General features: G+C 35.1%; 1 protein-coding gene across 2 annotated transcripts in view; it reads right to left on the reverse strand.

Annotated features, from left to right (window-relative positions):
* The window catches only part of PDS5B (PDS5 cohesin associated factor B), a 99,007-nt gene that overhangs the window by 47,674 nt on the left and 27,279 nt on the right, over nt 1–24,054 (reverse strand). For both annotated transcript variants that reach the window (XM_084201485.1, XM_084201484.1), the window contains exons 4-12: nt 23,237–23,323; nt 23,041–23,138; nt 21,859–21,985; nt 15,087–15,167; nt 13,222–13,362; nt 5,555–5,670; nt 3,740–3,834; nt 1,339–1,484; nt 283–434 (exon numbers count right to left, since the gene is read on the reverse strand). In XM_084201485.1, the coding sequence (XP_084057611.1) occupies nt 283–434; nt 1,339–1,484; nt 3,740–3,834; nt 5,555–5,670; nt 13,222–13,362; nt 15,087–15,167; nt 21,859–21,985; nt 23,041–23,138; nt 23,237–23,323 (1,043 nt within the window). The remainder of the gene's footprint in view (nt 1–282; nt 435–1,338; nt 1,485–3,739; nt 3,835–5,554; nt 5,671–13,221; nt 13,363–15,086; nt 15,168–21,858; nt 21,986–23,040; nt 23,139–23,236; nt 23,324–24,054) is intronic.

Genomic DNA, 24,054 nt, shown 5'->3' on the forward strand with positions numbered 1-24,054 from the left:
TTTAAACAAAGATCCCCTCTACTGAAGCAGTGGCAAAGTACACCTAAGACTTCTGAAATATCCCAACTCCTCACACCCTTTAGAACCACTTTTGGCCTTAAAATAAGAAATAATAAAATAGAAGAAAACAACACAGGTCAACATTTGGCTGCAGCTATACAACATACAGGATTATCAAGATTCCTCTTTCTCATCAGCACTGGAACACAAAGGAAAAACAGATCTTCATAGCAAGTTATAACACTTCAACACTAAAACACCCAGCTTTTACAATTAACTTACCGGTCATCAATACTGTTTTGATAATATATATGCAAAAGTTTATCTTTGATCCATGATATCTGCTTTGCAGCTTCTTTTCCTGCTTCTGATTGCAATGAATATTTCTTGTATATCTGTGCAAGTCCCATCATAGCTTCCTTCCTCACTCTCCACTTGACAAAAAGAAATAGCAGCCAGTTTAGCAGTTCTAAACTCAAAACTGAAAAGACTGTAGAATTTTATGTTAGGTATTTCCTAAACTTCACCAAAATAACATAATTTAATTCACAAAAAAGTTGAACTGAGTTCTTAGTGCAACAGTTTCTCATTAGGACATATGTTGCATCGTATCATCATATTACACAAAGCCTTTCAAAACCAGTAACTACCATAGAAGTATGCCTCTTGAATTTAGAATTATTACAGATTTAAGCCAACACCCTTTCTCACACTCCATACTCACTATCTGAATTTCTGTTATGGCTGCAACAAGAAAAAACATAACACCAAATGAAAAAAAAAATTAGGCGATAATTTTTAAAGTTTGCCATCAACAAACCTGTTTACTATGCTTTAAATTAAGTAGCAAACCTCATAAATTTTACCAAATAATGCAATATATCTAAACTAAAATTCAAGACTATTCACTACCACCCCGGTTTGCAGTCTTTCAATGATCTAATTAAAAGCAGGTAATTTACAATACAGGCAGTATGTTCTCAAACCTGCTTGAAAAATTTCTTAAGAAAAATGCTAGCATGTTTTACAAAGGTTTTCTTTGACTCAAAATTTTTACTGGACTAGACAACTGGAACAACATTGTCATGCTGCAGCCAATTTAATTATTTAAATCATATCATCTTAAATAAAATACAGCATAATGAAAAATGTAGCATTCTAGGAATGAGAAGAAGGTACCTCACTAAATAGATTTCATCAAGGTTTTTTACTTTATATTGGTTTTTATTTGTAATTTAAAATCAGTATAGCATTATTTAGAAGTGCTGATTTTAAAAAAGGTGAATATTACAGTTTAGAAGTATAAAACACCTATTTTCCATGTTAATTATATCTTACCCGCTTGTCCAGTGTCCTTTCTCTGACGAAATTTAGCAGGTGATCATTGACAAGCAAAAGATCTTTTTTAGCAGCAGTGACTATGGATACTATAACATCATGCCGTATGGCCTCCTCAGGATCATGTGACCTTACTTTCAGATATTCTGGGGGGAAACATGAGTAAATGTAAGTATAGAACTTCAGCTACTTTCCCCCAATTGTTCTTGAAACAGAACAATTATTTTATTCTGTTTCAAGCATCAGCAGTAAGAAATCAATAGTTTTCTCCAAGACTAACTGGAATGTCAGTAAAACTTCATATTTGCTTAGAATATTAAAGATATATATTACTGGAATTATTGAAATATTAATTATGTGGCTAGAATTTTTTTATTATTATTTCTTATAGTAGTTACACTATGTATACATTAGCAACTATCATAACCAAGCAGGACTGGAGCTGTAGAGTAGAAAAGACAGTGCTTGAGAACTTGCTGACCACACCATACACATTTTAAAGCCTTTCATCAGGCTAGAAGATACTCTCTTCTTGCAGACTCCACTCCCTTTGGCCCCTAGAGCACATTAGTTGCACACCTGCTCACAACTTCTGTATTATCCACAAAGAATCTAGTTCACCTACTCCAGGAACGCTCAACAGTATGATCCATGTAAGCATTGTAAGCAGGGACAAATCAAGAGGTACTTCAAACTATAATGCTTATTTAGACACATCATAGTTTATCCATCTTAAACAACTTTGCTAGATTATTCTGGTACACTGCTACTCATTTGCTAACACAAATAATCTTACTCTATTGACGCCTAAAAACTTCTGCTTTTAGGGGTCAAATTTGTTAGCTACCTACTGCCAATTTAAAAAGCTGGCAAATAAAATGGCAAAGTTAATTTCTCTTTTTAGCTGTATTTTAGGCTATTTTAGAAGTACAAAAGGGTAGGAACACCCTAACAGAAGTTAGTATCACAGTTCACAGCATACATCAGTGCAATGCTGAGAACTTTAAGAAACTTTGCAAATTCCAACTTTACTCTGAATGAAATAACCAGAAGTTACTATTGTCTCATGACTGTTCAATGACCAGTGAAAATTTTCAAGCCTCATGTGAAACACTAGCCATTAACATTAACAGTAATCAGCCCAAGTGTCAAAAGAGCACATCTCAAAATAATGTTTTCCAGTTATGGAGGGTGTGAAATTTTAAATCCAAATAAGCCTTTTAAAAAAAACCTATTGTTTCACAGAAACATAAACTAAAATAAATGAAAAATACTGCCATTACACAAAACAATTCTCATCTCCAATACCAATGAGCCACAGAAATTTTTTAACAATTTCGCTTTGATAAGCACTGTGGGGAGAGGAGGGGCCAGCAAAATTATATTTCCCAGAGGATACCATTAGAGGGGGCACAAAGTCTTTCTGCAATGTAAAAAAAAGATAAATTGAAAATACAATTCTGATAATTAAAAATGAAAACATTTTTACCAGTCTATTAAGGAAAGACCCAGAACCTTTTGAGGTTTTTAAGCTGGCTTAATTCAGAACCACAAAATATTCTGAGCTGGGAAGGGACCCACAAGGCCCATATGAGGATCAATCCTTTGACCATGGTGTTCCATGCTCCAACCAACTGAGCTAATCTCTGGATAACACTGAAACTACAGGGTGACTCCAGCCTGCCTCTATTTGTGTCCAATTTGACAAATACCCAGCAAGCAGGAGAGCAAACCCATGCACTTCACAGTCCTTTTAACTCCCTCCTTAGACCAACTAGGCAAAGATATTGCGTCAAAAAAACTACAAGTAGGAATTTAATGATCAGGGGAAGATACAGTCTACAAAGCAAACCAACCAATTCTCATTAATTACACGGGTTTTTTTAGTAAGACATGGGAAGCAGCAAATACTAAAGGCTTCCATTGATGCCAGTTGCCTTCTTCCTACAGAGCTCCTGATTTTCAGGCTGTGTTTCATCTGAAGGAGGTGGAATTGTGAAGCTGTGGTCAGTTATGAGGACTCTTATGTTTTAGACAGTGGCTGTATAAGACTTAAACATTTCAGCTTTGTGGAACTTAAGTCTCCCCTATGCACCCTAATCAATAAACACCGGGACTATCTTTACCTGATCCCATGGTGCTTAATTTCAGCAGTGGATGGGAATGCAATGGGAGTGCTACTGTATGAGAGGGAGAGAGATGTCCCCAGAGGACGCATTCTTTGTGTACAATCCCCTCAGGCTGAGAAGCAACACTGAAAGGCAGAGACTTTGACTTAGAACTCCACCATCAATTAGGTCCTCCACAATATCTGACAGCATTACTTAGGATTACAGCTGGTCTTTTTGACTCTTCCAGTAGTCTTAAAAATGGTATTTTAATGTTATAATGAAACTGATACCTGTTAAGTCCTTTGCCAGATCAGGGTGGTTCATAAGGCAGTGACTTGCAAATTTGACACACTCAAGGCGAATAGGTACGTGGATATCATTAAACCTAGTTAGAAACAAGACAATGCATTACAACAAAAATTCCACTTCTACCAAAGCAATCTGTTAATTTCTACACAACATCAAATACTTCTGAAAATGTTTTTTATGCTTCCCATGCATGGTTATATGCATACAGCATCTCCGATTTCACAGTATTAAGCAGACTGTCTTTAGCTTAAAAAAAAATTCTCATACTCATTTGTTGATTCATGTTCTGAACATGAAAAGAATTATCTTCTCCTGGTACTCATTAAAAACTCCCAGACAAAAAAACTATTAGAAAGATGTATGATATATTTTAATTCCTTTTCTGTAATGCTACACCTAATTAACCATGAGCCATGTATCAGAAACTCAAAATTTTTTAAGACTGTGACATTCATCCCCTCCTTGTACTGCACAACAGACAACAAACAAATGCACATTTAGTCTGCTACATATTTCTTCTGATATGGATAAGTTCATTGGATTTCCTTTTGGAAAACCAAACTCAATCTGATGCTTGAAAACTAATATTTTCACATTTTTAATTTTTATGTAAGTCATTTTATAACAAAACTGTTGATGCAATTAGTTAGATGCAATTAGAAGACAACTCTTCCAAAATTAAATGCATTTTCAAGCTATCCTCAAAATCCTTGGTATGCAAGAAATTAAAAATGTAATTTTAGAACACTGTTGCTGTTGAAATATTTATCAAAATAGATATCCTAAATAGACTTTAAGGAATACCTGTTTTAGTAAAAGCCAGGTATGTTTTCAATAAAAAAAAAAAAATCAAGAGATTTTTATGAATGCTTCCTTCAATAACACAGCTATTATAACTTTGTGAAAATCTTTAGAAGTAGTAAATGCATATATGCGATCCGTAACTAGCAGAAAACAGTTATCGTGAATGAACTGCACATAATCACACTGTAACACAATGAAGTATTTTCATTTGGGCCCAATCAGATGTGGTATTTTTTGGTGACAGTTCATGTTTTAAATAGTTAAATATTTTCATGCAAAATACCTTGCTTCAATTAAGTTTCTTCTATTCTCAAAAGTAGCATTTCTTTGAGGACTCTGCTTTAGATGATTGAAAGCTACATAATAAACTATGGCATTTGCAATAACTTTTAGAATGTATTCTTTTACTCAAATCAAAAATATTTTCTTTATGGTAGCCAAACTTGAGTTTCTCATAATTATAAGCTCCAGCTGTATTTTCTATCTCAAACTGGCAGAATATTTCAAAAAACAGAAAACAAAGTATGTTTGCAGCATCATAAATACTACATACTTTTTTAAGGTACTCCTACCATTAAAAAAAAATAGAAACTCATACACAAAGACTGTACATAAAAGCCTCAAAATTTGTTTTAATATCACCTGTTACTAAAAACATCCTTTGATGCTGTTTTAAAATTAATCCATATTGAATAATTTCACTTGTGAAGAAATTAAAGTATTAATTTTTCTTGACAATGGCAACAAAGCTAGTTGAAAAAAATGAGCATTTAAGGAGATGATTTGTAAATGTTCACTGCAGAATGACAAATGTGAAAGATATGTGTAAAATTGCTTTAGCATTATCTGCCAGATCTCAGATAAAGCAGTAGGAGGGAATTCGGGCTTAGCTGTGTCACTTAAAAAAAAAAAAAAAAACCAAACCAAACAAACTGCATTTGACTTCACTGAATGTTCTTCCTCCCTAGACAGGGAACTAAACCAGAATATACCTCCCCAGGTAGCACTGCCAAAGTGGTTTGTTTTGAGATGCCAACTCGGAATCCTTTGCCCCGAACATTTTTGCTAGAAGTTTTACAACCTGCAGACGTTCTTCATTGTCATTGCTCTAGAAAATGAACAGATTTTTCTTAACGTTAAAAGAAAAACTAACCCAAAAAACAGAGTTCACTTTTGTACAGTTTTTACACCAATGCACTTACATATTTCTAGAAATATCATAATACAGCTTAATAGAGTTCTCTTATATACAAATGTCTATCTCAAGGCAAAGACCCTTATTTATTTTTTTGAGAAGATAAAATAATAAAGACTGTGAAAATGAAGAACAATGTTGAGACAAAAAATGCTGTGAACAAAGCCTGGTGAAAAATACATCTTTTTAACACTTATTTACAGTTGACTGATTGTTAGGAAATCAGTATGTACCTGTACAGACACAACACAAAACTTACAGAAGTTAGTCTCTGCTTGTCTGGTTTACAGTTCTATAGAACAGTGTTTAATTGCTTAATTAAAAATATTAGTCAAAAATAGCAGTTTCTAGAATACAAGTTTCTAGAGAACATCAGATTAAGTACCCAAGATCTGAGATCCACAGGATGTGGTCCTATATTTGAGCCTATATTCAAAACTGCTGAGGTACAACAGAGAGTCTTCCTTTTATATGGAGAATGAGCACGAATAGTGATAGTGGAAATATACTGGAGAAGGCCTTGTTTTATCACTGTTTTGCTTTACATTCTTTAATTCAACACACAGAATGTAAACCTTAATACATACTTCAGAAACATATGTTAACATTTGTGCAATTAGCGTGTACTTACTGTTCATCTTAATTTTTTTCCTTTTCTTATTAAAGAAAAGGGAGAAAACTCAATTGGCTAAAACAATTCCTTGAAAATGGGCAGCGAAAATTAACTTATATTAATTAGGCCAGACTATTGCTTAGTTGATATTACTATTCCCTTATTATTCCCAGGTTTTTTTTCTGGTAAAAGTTAAGAACTGTGTAAAATACTGGGTTTTTTTTCTAGCATCTCTGAATTCTTATTAGTTCAGCATCCCCTTTTGAACATGAACAAGAAATAAGAGCACAATATAGCTGTTGGAATTCTTTTATACGACACCACAGTTTTAGAGACAAACTGTTTCTCCTGACTCAATACCATAAAAGGGCTGAAACACTTGCCAGCATGTCTTTAATTCAGAACCCTAAGAACAGTAAAATAATTTGTAAAATCCTTAAAGTAACAGAGCAAGAGAAGTGAAGGATGCACTGATTTCTAACAGTGATATATTACTACATTACAAAAGGCTAATTCTTTTGAATACACTTTAGTATTCAAAGCACCAACAGCAAATCCATTAACATGGTTTTCTGCATTTGACCAATTTTTTTCCAATTATCATTCACATTGACATTACTGAAAGCATTCTACGACCACCTTCTCAATCTGCAATAAATAATAGTTTTTTCCTAATGAGTTGCAGCCCATTATACTACAAATTCTTATTCTGTGGGGCATGGTTAAGAACTTCTAATTTCTTTTTTTGGGCTACATTAGTCCAGCCTTCATGACTTACATCCTATCCTCTCTTGCTTAAACAAAACATTAAAATATTAACCATCTCTGAATTTTTTTAGAGAACCAACACAGACTCAGAGCAAGACACTCCAAAATGTGGAAGAAGGAGCCAGGTGGAAGAGCTGGGAGCACACTAAACATTCAACTACTTAATTATACAGTCAGAACTAGAGAGGAAAAATATGACAACCAAACAGAACAAAACAAACCCACAAAACAACAAAACCCTAAAATATCCTTAATTAATTAGTTGCAGAAGAAGCTTTCACTGTATCAGTCACTAATCCAATTATAAGACAACCCACTTGTGTTTCTAGTCCTTTTGTAGAAACAACAAGTACTTGTGATTATGGACCTTGGCACATAATTATTTGGTCCTTTCTAAATTTTTTTACCCTGATGTTGGTTTCTCCAAGGGGTAACAAAAATAAACCTGTACTTCTTATTGAATGATTACATTGCTGCTACAGTCTCTTTCCTTTATTCTACTTAATCTCCATTCCTTTTCTGAAGATGAAAAAAAGGGATCAACCTCTGAAAAAATCTCAATCTTTCTCCATTCTATGAGACACTCTGAAAAGTCGCACCTTTCACCTCTTAAGTAAATCCAGCACTCTAATAGTGTTCTGTCATGACTTATCAATACAAATTGACACTGAACATGGATATTTTCAGTTCCCCATACATGGTCCCAGCACACAGGCAGCTGCTCTTTGGCCTAGATATTTGAGTCTGTCAGTAAGAGCAGCTGAAGCCAGTCAGATTGTTACCACTACCGAGTCCAAAAGAATAGGCAGCACTCAGGACCTGGAGAGATTTGGGAATAAGATGTGGACACGTAACCTGTAACTTCTGAAAATTTTAATTACCATATCCAGAAAGAAAGGCAGCTGTAAAATAAGAAGTCAACCTTTTATTGATTTTATTCATTACATCATATTGGTTTAGTAAAACAATAAGATAAAAGCCTAAACCACATGACAATTATTTCCAAAACAGTCTATTCATGAGCCTTCCATTCTCCTGAACATTTAAATGTTATTTGCTTTCTGTAACAGAAATTTCTAAAATTCAAGTATGAAATCTGAAAAAAGTTCCTTTCCTTCTACAAGCTGACCTATGCAATAATACATTCTTAGCTCTTTCCCAAACCCACAGTGCTTCTGTGTCAGTACTAGATCTCTAAACATACCATCTTAAAATGCCAAGATCAGGAACAAATTATAGACCCTCACAGAAGAGGTTAAATTAAATGCATATAGTGCTCGTTCTCTTCTTAATTTCCCAGACTCCTTTCCATAATCAGGCAAAAACCAAATTACTACTAAGAAGCAACCATGATTTCACACAGTTCTCACAGAGCTTAACAACAGAGTTCTGCCACCTGAGAACACAGGAGCTTTTTCTTTACATAAATCTATAGAGCTAGGGCAGGTTGACCCCAGCCAAAAGCCAAACACTCACCCAAGTCCCTTCTCTCCAACAGCGAGAAGAAGGGAAGGAAGGTTAAAAGGCCCATACATCAAGAGAACAAGAGTTCAGTAGGTAAAGAAAAAGCTATATGTACAAACAGAGCAAAAAGAGGAATTGATTTGCTACCTGCCACTGGCAGGGAGATGTCCTGGCAGTTCCTGGAAAGCAGGGTCTCACATAGGGCTCACTTGGGAAGACAAACAGCATGAACACAAATTAATCCTTTCCTCCTTCCCTTGGCCTTTTATTGCTGAGCACATATCCCCTTTCAACCTTCTGCTCCATCCAGCCTACCAGGGGGGAGGAGGAATGGCACAGGGAGAAAGCCTGTACCTGTGCCTTCACTGTTGTACCAAAATGGCAAGGTGCTTGAACACTAGGTGGCCACATCGTTTACATCCCAAATAGTGAGTAGGTTCAACAGTATCAGAGACATCTAAACTTCCTCACAAGTTTCATATTAAGACCCCTCTACACATGGGTCAAAAATCCCTGGATTTTACCCCCACTCAAAGAGACAGTCTACAACCCTAAACACATGAAGATAAACCAGACAGCTTCCTGATAGAAAGAGCGCAAAAAATTTCATGGAGATGAAGAGCAAGAGATTTGGATCCTGTCAGGCAATGAGTCATAAACTCAAAGATTTTTGTTTACATCCTCAAACTCCCATCAAGCCACCAATCAACCAGAAGGCAGAGGAGATGGCTCAGTGAAGCTCACCTGGTGGTTAGGAGAAAACTATCATCACTTCATTTTCAAAGCATACCACAAAACCACAGGATCATAGAGTCATAATGGAAAACTAAAATCTTTAAGATCCTTGAGCCCAACAGTTAATCAAGCACCACCATGTTTACAAAGAAACTATTACATCCACTTCCCTTCTCAAAACTTCCAGAGATAGCGATTCCATCACTTCCCTGAGAAGCCTATTCCAATTCTTGACAAGTCTTTAAGTGAAGAAATTTTTCCTATTACCAAATCTAAGCTTCCCATGGTACACCTTGAGGCCATTTTGTCTGGTCCTGTCACTAATTGCCTGGGAGAAGAGACCAACCCCCCCACTTTGCTACAACCTCCTTTCAGGTTGTTGTAGAGTGAGTGATAGGATCTCCCTCAAGCCTCCTTTTCTCAAGGCTAAATGTTTAGAAGCAAAGAAATAAGATATTACATAGAAAGCCTGTTTCATGTACAGAATATGCAACTAGAGGTAACATTGCTCATACCAGGAGGAATCCATTCAAATTCATGCAGAACTAGCCAATTTCACACCTGAAACCAAGCTTGCATCTCAGCTTTCAAGTGAGCCAGAGCACTTGATGTCTTTCTCAGGTAAGTCTGCCATGAGTGTACTTCATCTAGCCAAAATTTGTTTTCACTTACTGCTTTTGAAGCCAACTAAAAAGAAATGCATATTTTCAAAAATATAGAGAAAATTATTCAATTTGTCTTTGTAAAGATACTATGTCCCCCTCCCTGTGTTCAGTGCATGCAAGATGAGATCATCCTGGCACATCTCCACAACGCAGTTGTTCAGACAATCACAGCTTTCCTTCAACACTGGACACAAGAGGAAAGTTTTTCACCATGAGATCAATCAGCCATTGGAATAATCTCCTCAGGGAAATAGTAGATTCCCTGATATAGGACATTTTAAGATCCAGCTAGACAGGGTGCTGGGCCATTTTGTCTAGACTGTGCTTTTGCCAAGAAAATTTTATCCAGATGATCCTTGAGGTCCCTTTCAACCTGGTATTCTATGATTTTATGATCATCTGCTAAGGAATAATACAAATCTCCTAAGCAGCAAAGCAGCAATATGAGATCTTGGAAAACACTAACTGTCCCACTACCTCTTAAGCATTACTGGAGTATTTGCCTTCTGTTACCACAACTCTGTATTCAAGAGCTGTATCAGACAATTTCATAGAACAAAAACTGTATGTTCCACTGGAACTACATATTTCATCTAAATATACTGTACAAACCTTAATTTAAATACCTAGTAGTCCATGGTAAGCAAGCTCAGAAGGACAAGGCTCCTTAACTGGGCATACAGAAACACAGTACTATGTGCCAAATCCAGAAAAGACAAAATCATTGAGTCCAGCTCTGAATGATATGCAGGACTCACTGAAGCTCTTGGCTATTGTATCGTTGATTTTAATTGACCTTTATTGAAAAAAACAACTCCCCTCTCCCAGTTTTCAGTATGGCCTGTCATGCATGTTTTTTCCTTTACCAGCCACCTAAACCAAGGCTTCACCAAGCTTAACAGTGTTACTGCTGTCTAGTTTCTTTTCATTTGAAGCAATAAAAAACTGTGGCTGTCTTAAACCATAATCAATCTGAGTTTCATTGAAATCACACTTTTTTCTCAACACACTAATGAGCTATTTACCTGGAACTGAATTTAAAAAAATGTTGACATTAGCTGCTGCTGTTCACAATAAAGCTAAAGCTATTGTTGGAGTGGAAAGTATTTAATCATCACTGGCAGGTTTGCATGTAGAATGAACTTGTGCTGATTTCACAAAAAACACAGGTTGACTATATTTCATTAATATTTTAGAACACTTATCTTCAAAATATTCTTCTCACCACAGAAAGATCTTAAAGACCCCTCAACTCATTTAGAGCCATAAAATTTGGGTTGGAGGGGACATTTAAGGACATCCTTCAACCACCTTGCCATAAGCAGGAACACCTTCTGCTAGACCAGGTTGCTCAAAGCACCACCTAGTACAGCCTTAAACACTTCCAGAGGTGACGTATCCACAAGTTCTCTGGGAAACCAGTTACAGCATTTCAAAATTTAAACCAGATGTATCCTATTCCAAATAGAGGTGCTTTTTTTTTTTTTCTTTAAAAGATGGGTCATTTGACAGCCAATGGGAAAAAATAGGCAAATATAATTTCTTCTTATAACCTAAAGTATCAAAACACACACATGGAGTAACAAATGATTACAGTGCTTTTGGAATAGCTACAAACTATATTAAGTTCAAGAAGACAAGAAGGAATAAGAGTGGTAAGAATGTAGCTATCAAAACCTACATATCTCCTGGAAACATTGTTAAAGTTGATCTTGTAGACATCAAGCATAAACCACTTGCCCTTTAAGGGTTCAGACCACAATGACAAAAATACACTAAGGAGACAGAAAGCAACAAAATACATGTACATCATCTGAAAAGAGCACACTAAACAAAGAACAGAAATGCAAACATGAAAAAAATGTGTTGTAAATTAAGAAGTACAAAGAAAACATGGAAATGCTTAGGACTGAAATCAGCTAGCTAAAGAAAAGAGACCAGAATTTTTTCCCTGGGTAAAGAGGGAGCAAACAAAATAAACAAACAAAAAGTTGACATTGGCTACTAGACTGATTCCAATAAAGTAAGATTCAAAAATTACATCAGTACTGAAAATCATGGAACATGAGTCAATGAAGGAGGAGGATGACAATTGAAGAACCTGCAGATTTCAGCGGACTTACAGATGGGAAAAGTACTGCAATTATATACTATTATGGCAGCAGGTAAGATCAAATATCCTGAATAACACCTTCAGCTGCAGAAGTACTATTTTTATGGAAGTGAGAACGATAATTATTTACCATCTGTAGGAACAAGAATTAAAGGCTGAAAAAAGGTCTACTTGAAGACACAGACAGCAAGCAGTAAATTGAACCCTATTTCCCTCAGAAATGTGAACAGAACGATAAAGGCATTGAAAAAAACCCTCATCCAGCAAGTGTAGCGTGCTTGCCTAGCAACATTAGGGAAAAGTAATTGGCATGAACGAGCCACTGTGATAACATATATTACCATAAGAAGAGGCCAAAGGTGCTACAAACCTAAAATCTGTCCTCTGTAATAAAAATACATTCAAACTTACAAAAAGCCCATTGCACATCAGCCCCTCAAGCTTAGTAACAGATCACATAGAGAGTAATACTAGTCTAATCACAGTCCTCACAGAAACCCTGTGGAACAACACATAGAATAAAAGTAGTGCAAAATAAAGGGAGAACCAACTCATGCGTTTTATCACATTTGTCCAAGTGATGGAGACATTTTGAAAAGAAGTCAAAAAGAAAAATACCCATTAAAATAAAGAGCTAGCACCAGCTATTCTCCAGACATGAAACAAGCCTGAAAAATCCTAAGACATTGCAGCAATTGCTACAAGTCATCCTGATGCATTCCAGGTGTCTTCTTTCATCTGTCACAGAACTACAATTTGAATATATATACTAATAATTTTGTCCAAAGTATGAGGTCTTTCACAATAAATAATAAGTAAACCCAGAAATAAAACAGGTCAAGCCCTCAAGTAATCAAAAAAATAGTTATTGCTTGAAATATACAAGCTCAAACCATTTACCAACCAAATCCCAAATATATACACACACTGTAGATTACACTTGAACTTAAATTTCATTTTTGAGGAGCTGTATGCTTTTTACTTTAAACAATGCAGAGAAGGTAATTTTTACATATAGTTATTAGCTCTATTTGCCAAATAATTTGAAGAACTTGTCAGTTAAGGAAAAAAACAAAACAATAATGGTATATAGAAAGTGTGTTTACCTTAAGTTTGAATTCGAGCTGTGGTAGTACAGAAAGCAAGAGGTGACTGTCAATATTGTATAACTCCAAAATCAAATCAAATACATGCTCTGACAGGTCACTAATTGATGTTTTACCAAGCATGAGGACTTGATTGAAGAACTGGGAAACAAAACCAATTATACATTAAGCATGAGAGCATACATGCACTCTTCTAAATCCTAAAACATTAAGTCACATTTAATCTTACAACATTAATTTCACTTCTAAAAGAAAAGGGATAGAAGGTGACACACACAGATCAGAATTCCATAGCAGAAATCTTGAAATATCATTGTTTCGTATCAGGTGTTATACATAAAGGAAAACACATTAAACACAATGCTTGCCCCAGCAGGCCTAAAAATAATTTAGGAAACACAACTTTAAAGGAATTTCAGTGCATCATATCTTTTTATAGTAAGACTATATTCAGAGTTATTCCACTATTGAAAATCATCATTTCAAAAGTATTCTAACATTTAAAGCAAGGCTGAAACAACTGGCTAATTACTACACTATGCCACTGACAGGTTAAGGAGTTGAAAGTAAAAGCATAGGAGTTTATAACTGATTGTTCCAGAATTTGTATTTACAAGCAGCATAATGAACTGTGAAGCAAATATTCCTTCTTTGTAAACTTGACATAGTTGAGAGAAACTTCATACTTCCCATTAAAGAAATTATTTCCTGACTATTTTCAACTACATCCTCTCTGATGGGTAAGAGGCAACTAAAGAGGAATATATATATTATAGTGCATTTTACTGTAAGTTAAAGACTCTCTTGAAGAAATGTTTTGCTGTTCAGGATACAGAGTTGCTTGAATGTATATAATCCTGGTTAGGAAACTAACTGATACTGTGTTTTGAATCTATCTCAAGAAAGAAAATTTTCAAAACCACAAAATACCTCTCCTGCGAGAAACAAAGACTCCATGTACATTCTTCCTATGAAGGAAGATTCTTATTGTACAGACTTCCTGAAAGCTAAGAAAACTGCACCCAGTTTGCAGTCTAACCTTACAGATGAACAAAACCATGCACCAACACCTTCCCAAACAGTAGGCTTGAAGAAAGAGTTTTTATTGAGGATTTTTTAAAATCTTAGGAAGCACCCAATTTCTAAATGTTACAAGTCTTAAAGTAACAGAAAGCATTTAAGGTACTCCAGTGTTTTCAAGCTCCTGAGGTTTTAGATAGATGCAGTAAGATCTGCTAAATCCTCAACTGCTTAAAAAGAGTTATTCTTTTTCCTATTGTGAAGCTCAAGTTAGAGCATACTCCTCTCTGATCTTTACTTGCCCTCATCCATCTTCTATTAGTGTCCATGATGCCTACATTCAACTCTGCTACAATCTTCAATTCACTCAGTTTTCTTCTTTACTATCTATTCTTAGACTGCTTCCTCTTCTACTGCTGTGATAACAGCACTAAAATTCTGCTCTAGCTTCAATTCTCTTGACTCTAAATTGTATTATCTCCATACTAAAAGACAAATTTTGCTTACAATGTGTTTAAGTATTTTTATCATAACAACATATATAAATACACTTGGTATTCCAGTCACTCTAAGGATTGAATTACAAGATCTTCCAAGACAGTAGGAAGTAAATTATCCATTGCATTTCCAAAATCTCAAGTACTTAATAGTTTCTATATGGTAAAGAATTAGACTCAAAAGGACAGGTTATGCAGTGCTTCATTAATACAATCATTCTCTCAAAGAAAAATGACAACCTGCAAAAAGTTCTTGTTCAGCCCTTTTCAATTTTTCATGCAATTCACTCTTTTTATAACACTGTTCAGTTACAGAAAATATTGATTTTTATGTTTGTTTGCACTTACATTAGTAATGTATGGTTCAATTGCTTGCGCCGTCCTCTTTAGTAAAGCCTTTGCCAAATCATAGGCTTGCTTGTTTAAATTCTGGGGAAAACAAACAAACAAACAAAACGAGAAGAGTTATAAACACATGCATTTATCTTAAAACAAACCCAAGAATTTAAAGCCATCATGTACTGGTAAATGCATTAAAGAAATAGCCCATTCTTTTTATATTTTCAGTAATAAAAATAATATCATAAAAGCAAAGCTATTCCAAACAAAGATTTGTAGTGTTCACTGATATTACCAAGAAAAATAAAAAAAACTCCAGGCAGATGATGACTTACTTTTCAGTTGCACATCTAAAACTGATGCTCAGTGAACTCAGTGCCTGCATTTTACTGCTCCTCCTTATCAGTTTCCCCAAAAACCAGTAAAGTTATACAAAACAACACACAGGCATTTAGAGTCACTACAAAAGTGAGACTCTAAACAGGAGTACAGAAAATGCAATTCTGCCCTTGCATCAAGCAGTCACCTCTGAATCACCACCACAGCCTCTCCATCACACCATGCAAAGATACTCAGTCTGTTGGCTGAGACAACAAAGAAATAAAACCTAGAATTTCAGTTCATGGGAAAACAAAAACTAAACTAATACAAAAATATTTAAAAACATAACCCTTCTTCACCATTCCTATCCTTCCATTTGTCTAAATGGGTTATTGCTCTATTATTGTTTTCTCCTTTTCCCTGCACACATTCGCCACGCTCTAGTTGTTATGTCCTTTCTCCAATTTCTATATCACAATTATTTCTCAAAAGTTTTCAGGAGAAAATACAACTCAGCCCTTGTGACACCCACTGCAGTCGATTAACACACAGAAGAATGAAGAAAAGAAGTCTTCAATACACAAGAATATGTAGTACTTTTATAGCTAAAAATCTCTACAAAAATATAGTTTCTACAATTTTCATTAGTCTTTGCAATTTAAAAAAAACCTCAGTATATTCAGTTTATAATTCAACAGTAAAAAAGGGGCAGTTTGTGGTTGCTTTTTTAAAATATTTCTCATCACAAAAGGAAGAAAACTTCTTGTAGCACAATGAAAAGCAAACACAAGGTGTCATGCTACAACCCAGGGTATTTCTTCACTTGGATGAATGAAAGAGAGGATTTGCAAAGATATGGAGAGTACTGCCTGAAATTTAAAAATCCCTATAGAACTATAGGCTTCTAAACAGCAGTGGGAACAAATTAACATTTTCTGATAATACAAAACAAAATTGTCTTAGACTTGCCTACTGAGAGAATTAAGTCAGGTGAACTTGAAACACTATAAACACATGCCTGAAGTGTCTGTTTTATTCAAAGCCAATAGAGAAGGTGACTAAAAATTCCAATTCTGGAAAAGTACTTTAATACTTTCATCTTATTAGAAAACTGTACAGTTGTTCCATGTCCCAGAAAAGAGAGACACTGCATGCTGGATTGTCCCTTATTGTCACAATAAAAATTTTTTTTAAATAGGTATTTCCACTGGAATAATTTGTTTTCTGCTATTCTAAATTGTTAAGGTTCAGGAAATAAAAGGCACAAATGACTGTAAGAAGCAATGTATGCCACTTGTAATTCTTGTTCTGATCATTCTTGACTTCCCAGTTCACCTCCAACAACACAAAGAAAACCACTTTCACCTGGAGAAGAGGGAACTCTGCATCATGAGCAAGATCAGGTTTAGTATAAAACAACTTTAGTATAAACAGCAGACCCAGCACAGGAGAGTTTCAACACACAAAATTGTTCTGATTCACATTAATTACAGTTTCAGCTAGTATCCTTTGCACAGCAGTTCACTTCAAAGCTTAATGCTTCCCAAGATAAATGCCAGAAGTGGCTATTTGCATCCCTGAATAAGAAGGAAGTGTAAAGCACATATCTATCTACAAAAAGCTCTAAAAAGGAAAAATAGTCAAGAGTACAAGCAGCTAAAGAAAGTTAGCTATTTTTTCATGCCTCATATACTTAATAGTGCCAATAGTCATGACCCTCAAATGCCCAGAGGCCCCACTTTCTGAAAATAACAATATCAAAGAAGTCTTAAAAGCACATGAGTTTTCTCCTCATTTTCCAGTTTCAGGAAAAAATCAGAAACAAGCAAAAGTGGCACTGCTTAGGTGAAATGAAAACAAGAGCAGCCCAGCCTTTACCAAGTAGGTTCAAAGATCTTTTACAGAACCAAACCTTCTGACTAATTCAACAGTCACAAAAATATCCTAAACTTCCATCTCCTGAAGGAGAAATTTTAAAAGGATAACCTCTAATTCGACAATTTTTTTCTCTGTTTTTAGATAAGCTCTTCTACCATTATTACCTGGACAATCTTTCCATATGTTTGGAAAGAAAATTGACGTGTATTTCAAGATCTTTTAATGATTTAAGAAAGCCCTCCTGATGGGGACAACTATCTTAATCATGATGCATTTAGGAGCATCCAGTAGATCTAAGGTTTTTAGAGTCCTGAACAGGGTAGGAAAAAAGCAATCAGTTGGCAACATTGTTTAAAATAATCATTAGCGATTAATATATCTTGAAGGAAAAAAAAACAGAGAATTGATTAATAAGCAGAAACAAAAGACCCACCCCTGAGAAGGCAGAACACAAATCTTCTGCAAGAAAACTGAGGTTACACTTAACATCTGAACCAGACTTTTTCCCCCAAAACTTCCACTTTTGTCTCAGAATAGAATATTAATAAACAGTGGAGAACATTCACATTTTTTAAAACCTTGGGAGACATCCAGCAATAACATCTGAATAGAGGCTATCTTGGTCAACCACAAGTTCTCTCCTTTGTCTCAATTTCTACCATGATTTTGAGGGATTTCTTGCTGGTATTTCAAGATTTTTATACTTTGGAAAAACATTAACAGTTTTGTTGACTCATTTTTCATACTTGCTTTTCTCTAGAATCACAAACGTCTATTTTTTGACAGAAGAAGCAGTGGCAACCTCTCTGACAGTATGGCACGCATATTTTTGTGCTTATACCGACAATATTCTCCAGCAGAGTATGCCACAGAGCCAAAATTATTTGTTCTTCCAGAAGGGGGTCGGAAGTGATAGAAATTCATACAAACCTGACTTTTTCTCAATTACTTTTTATCCAGTTACCTCTCAATAACCAATTTAACACAGATCAAAAAAATATGAGAGTGAAATACTTTTTACCCACCACTTAAAATTAAAAAAAGGTAAGTGCCTTATATTTTATTTACAGGAGATGACTAAACTAGCATCAATCCAGCCTTTATTTTGTAGTTTTGGGAGGAAAATCAAATGTTAAGCCTGTATCTAGTGCAAATATTCCTGAAAAGCATATTTTTCACATATTATTTACTTGGAATTTGAAAAGCATTTTCAGTTAAATTGTTATTATCAATACACAGCAGCCAAATTAGTATCCAAGAGCGCCTGATAGAACAGTTTCAAGAGATTCTCTTGTTCTCCTCAGGAAGGTAAACAGATTAAGGACAGCTGACAAAGAAAAATCTCAGCTGAGGTGTTGCCAAGATAGATAACACTAAATATTCAGCAACTTCCTAGTAGAGACAGTTAAGAATTTAATTGTCAATATCACTTTTTCTAAAACATGGGCATGTAAAGCATGTGGGATGTGCAATGTGGGATTCCCTGTAGCAGTCCTGAGGCTGAAAATGGAACACTGGCAAACACCCAAGGAAATCAAGTACAGTTTCCCTTCTAACACACTGCACAAACATAAAATTGTTTTCAGGTCTGCCATAAAAGCATTATAATACAAAAAGATCATTAAAGGGGAAAGGAAAACTATTAATTTTTCTTGCCTTTTCATACTAACTACCTCTTCCCGTGCTTCTAAGTCTTATCTGGGTTTAGGTCACTTAAATTCCTTCCCTCCCAATATAATCCTATCAAAAGAATTCCAGTTGAGTTGATAGAAAAGAAAAAAGGAAAAAAAATAATTCAGCATCAAAATTAGGAGTTAAGCACATGGTCAGACAAGTTAAGCTTGCCATTTTATTGGCTTATCTGACAGCTGTACTAGTCAAGCAAGCCCATGCACACTCCAGTGTGCCTCTTTTCTGATATTGGTATCAGCTGCTTTCATTCAGATTTACATTAGTGTGGCTTTTATCCTGACCAAGTGAGATGGATGACAAACTCAAGGCAGATAGAGTAGTTTAGAGTTGTCACTACTTCAGTGACTACTAATTGTATACAGACATTTGATAATATATCATGTGCGCAGCATATGCTCTTTATGCTCGAGTTTTTGCAGCCATCCTGTGAGCACCATTGCTTTTTACACTTCCCACTCAGGACTATGGACTATATCTATTTTTCACCTTTGGAAAAATACTGTCTGCTTAAGGGGTAACAGTATTGAATTAACCTTTTGTAAACTGCTCAACTAATTACTACATCTCTTTAAAATATTAATGTAATTTTTCGTAAAGCTGTCTAATGTTGAATTTCAGCCACTGGATAAACATTCTGCTCCCAACACATACTTACAGACCACAGGTTAGATAAATTATACAGACTGAGATTTGAGGAGCTCAGTCTTGTTTTACCAATACAACTCTTTTCTACAATGCAGCCATTCAGTTCAAAAGGCCACTACACACTCCCTCTCATACACAACCTTCCTTTTGGGCATATTAAAAATACACCACTTGCCTGTGTCACTTTCTATAGATATAATTGGTCTTCAACAATCTCTCAATCTGATCATCTTCAAACTGAGCTAGTAGCAGATCTATGTTCCTTCCACTTCATCAAAGATATTTTTCAGTCACTAGGAAATCTGGGGATTCCCTACAGACCATTACACCAATGTCTGCCTTTATGCCGTATTTGGTGACCAATCTGATCCATCAATTTCCCTTTTCCACAGCCCACACAGCTGAACAGTGAGGTCAGCCAAGGCACAGCTTTTTTATGGTGGACCTTATCCTTTATCTCCTAGTTTTGTGCTCAATGGAAGAGTGGAAAAATTCTCAACTCTGAATTTATTACACTTTTTCAGCTTGACATCAGTAGCCACAGAAAGTAGAGGACTCAAATTTTAAATCTGAGTTTTAAATAATTAAATTTAAAACTCAATTTCTTTAAATTAAATAATTTAAATAATTTTAAATATAAAATTCACCATGTGAAGACTTTGAGATGCAACAGAAAAACATTAGAAGTTCCTCTCCATTAGTATGGAAAAAAAATAAGGTAAACATACTCAGAATACAATCTGACATTATGTATCTATTTGTTAGAAAGCAGGCAATAAATGAGCATCCTATCCACAGAGAGACTTTGATTAAAAGAAAAGCAGCAAAAAATGCAAACCCCCAAATATATTTCCCTTATTAAAATATTCAGTCTGTAATTTTAAATCCACTACAAAACAGAATTGTTTTAGCACTACAGACATCCTAACAGATACAAATTCTTCAACTCAAAGCCAGTTTATTAAACATGAAACATAAAAATAGTACAGTCAAATCAATTTGAACACAGATGACACAATGAAACAATAGAATCCTAATAACTGAGAACACAAACTGAAGTATTTTGCATATTCTTGCTTTTGTTTTTTGTATTCCAAAGCTTTACTTCATAAACCTGAAATTTAGCCACACAAATTTCACAAATTTCAGTCTAGTCTGGCACACAAGTATTAGACACCTTGAAGGACACATTTCCAGTGTGGAAGCGAAAACATTTCCAGTGGTGGAAAAAAATTTACTGACCTATACTAAGCATTTAGTTTTCACTGTCAATAGAAAATAACTTATGTCCTACTTATTTACTGAAAATAATGGCTAGTGGTAAAGGCACACTATTAGGCACTCCAAAGCATGTCTCTGTTAATAATCACTTAACTTTACACTTTTTAGAAACTACAGCAGTTAGCACCTTCCTGAACATATTTTAAGAAAAAAAAAAAAGCTGTTAGAAGTGTCCAAAATACAAATAAAGATACATTTCCCTAGATGAATTCCCCACAGTCTTTTTTTGTCATGCACAACTTACAAGTGAGTAGCCCATGAGATTTCAGTAGGACACAGTTAAATTCCTGAACTAAGGAGTCATACTCCCATGCTTTTTAAACATTTAAGATCACAAAACGTGCACAGTTCTGAAGTTTTTCCTTTAGTTCATCTATAGATAAGACTTTTTTTTTTAAACATGACATGATTCATTAAGTTAAGATAGCCATTCCTTGGGCTCCTTCTGAACCATCATTTCTGCACACAGGTTTGATTCTATAGCTGCATCAGAAATATAAAAATAACACCAAGCCAACATTTCTGAAATACAGCTGAGCCAATTACAAATTAGCAGTTGTAACAACTTTTACTCTCCCACTCAGGGCACCTTAGTTTGAACTGTTGATACAGCATTACATGAATTAATAAAAACTTTCCAAAGGATGTATGTAACTTCTCTATTCCATTCTAGTGACATTGATGGCATATTAAAAAACTGTTTAAATTCATAGGACATTCAACCTTTTAGATTATTGTGACCACTGATACTTCGCTTATGGAAAGTACATTAGAGCAATGAAAGTTCACTGAATTTTCTATTAAAAGTACTTGTTTGCTAAAAAAAAAAATCCAGATAATACAAAGACATTTGCTACAGCCATTCTCTCAATTAGATCTGCATATCTGAACGCACACATCCTAGAAATCATGATTACAAATAAACCAATAGAACAAAACAAAACATAAGCCATTAAAGTCTTACCTTATGTGCTGGCACTAGATTAACTAACACTGTATCCAAAAGTTCCTGTGACACAGTATCTCCCTCACAAATGATAGAGCTCATTAGATCAACCATGTGCATGTGTACTTTTTGGTTATGACCATTGCTGAAATTAAAAACAAGAATTCTTAGTGTAATATCTATATAAAGTACAACTTCTGTTCAGAGTACTCCCTGTGGTGATGGCAAACAAGGAATAAAATCAGCAAACCACAAGTTTTCTTAGAAATCAAAATACTTGGATTCCCTGATTCCATCATTCTTATATTTCATGCTCTCCTCATTCACTACTGCAGTAAGACTCCATCTGTCCCTACCATGTAAAGACTGTATTAGAGCATCCCTCTGCTCTGCCCAGCACTGGGGAGACTTCCTCTGGAGTGCTGTCCAGTCCAGTCCTGGGCTTCCCAGCACAAAAGGGACACACACATCATGGACTCAAGTCCAGCAAAAGTTCATAAAGATGATTAAGGGCCTGGAGCTGCTCTCATGGAAGGAAGGGCTGAGAGAGCTGAGATCATTTTTTAGCCTTGAGAAGAGATGGCCTAGGAAAGAACTTAATGATAAGTTTAAATACCTGATGTTGAGAGTTGAGAAGACAAGGCAAGACTGTCTTCTCACCATATGCTCACTGGTGTCCAGTCACAGAACAAGAGGCAGTGGGCACAGGGCGAAATACAAGACATACCATTCAGACATGTAAAAGGGTAATTGAGCACTAGAAGGCTGCCCAAAGCTGGCACAGCCTTTCCATCCTTGGAGATGCCCAAACACTAACTGGCTACAGTTCTGGGCAATCTGCTCAAGCTGTTTTGAGCAAAGGGAAAAGACTAGACTACCTCTAGCAGTACCTTCCAGTGTCTGCTACTTTCTGACTCATGTTTTCACAGCAATAACCCTCCAAATTCCTTAGAATTGCATATTACACCATTCAATTTCAAGAACAGAATAAAATAAATGCAGTTAATGACAACTAAAGCTAAGTTTCTTAGTGAAAAAAGATGATGTGCAATGTGCCTCGTTTCATTAAAACAGAAAAAACTGACAGCTCTGCTACCTTTAGTTAAACTAAATTACAAAACTCATTAATGCTAAAAGTTAGAACTCACTGACCTCAATCATACAATAATATACCGTGAAATCTGGGGTGAAAATACTCACTTTATTACTGAAAACAGCGTTCTATACAGCTGTGTAAAAATCTCATTGCTGTCCTCTAATTCAAAGCATATGTTATAAGACTTGACCCAAGCAATGTTCTGTGTTGGAACAGGAAAAAATAAAAGGAGTAGTTAACACAAGATTAAACTGAAAGATTATGTTTAACAATTATTATTAAGTAAGTTATGCAGCTTACCTCAAGCAAATAAAAGTATCGATTAAACTGGGGGCTTTTTGTATCTTCTAAACCTTTAAGTTGCCTTGTTATGAACATAAATATATCCTGAAAAGAAATAAACGCTAGTTATTCAATAAACTGCAATTAAACCTTCAGTATAAAATAATTACCTTTTAAAATTACTTATATTATTTAGTCACTACAAAATATGCAGCAATGACAGACATTATTTCACTATTAAAAAGAAGATCATCTACAAAAACATCATGGAAAATGTCAAGGAGTAATTTAAAAATACTTCATATTTCTTTAAAGGGTCGACAAAGTAACCTTTTCCTAAGGAAACAAATGTTTTTCATTTCCAAAAAAAAAAGCACTCAACTTGACAAACACAGCTGCAACTGTCTGGCTGCAGAAGTCAAGAGATTATTATTCAGCAGGACAATGAATTTAGTATTTTTACTTCATATTACAATCAGTTTCAAAAGAAGGAGAAAATAGCAGTAAGGAACTACATCTTTCCAAGAGATGTTATTATATGTTCACTCTGTATTGTTTGTGCATTTCTCAGTCATCAAGATACTGACACAGATAACATCTCTTGCAAAAACTAATAAACCAAGTTCCTCCTGCTTCCTCTATCAACTTTTCCCACCAGAAGACTCCTTCAGAAAAAGTCTCACACAGTCAATTGAAGCAGGTTACAAGGAACAAATAGTCAAATTATGAACTAAATAGAAACAAACTATGAACTAAATAGAAACATGCAGGAAGGTATCTTAAATTTTTTCTTCACATTCAGATAATTAACAGCTGGAAATTCACAACTACAACTA

The sequence above is a fragment of the Fringilla coelebs genome, assembly GCF_963513975.1.
Source record: "Fringilla coelebs genome assembly, chromosome: 2".
Classification (NCBI taxonomy): domain Eukaryota; kingdom Metazoa; phylum Chordata; class Aves; order Passeriformes; family Fringillidae; genus Fringilla; species Fringilla coelebs.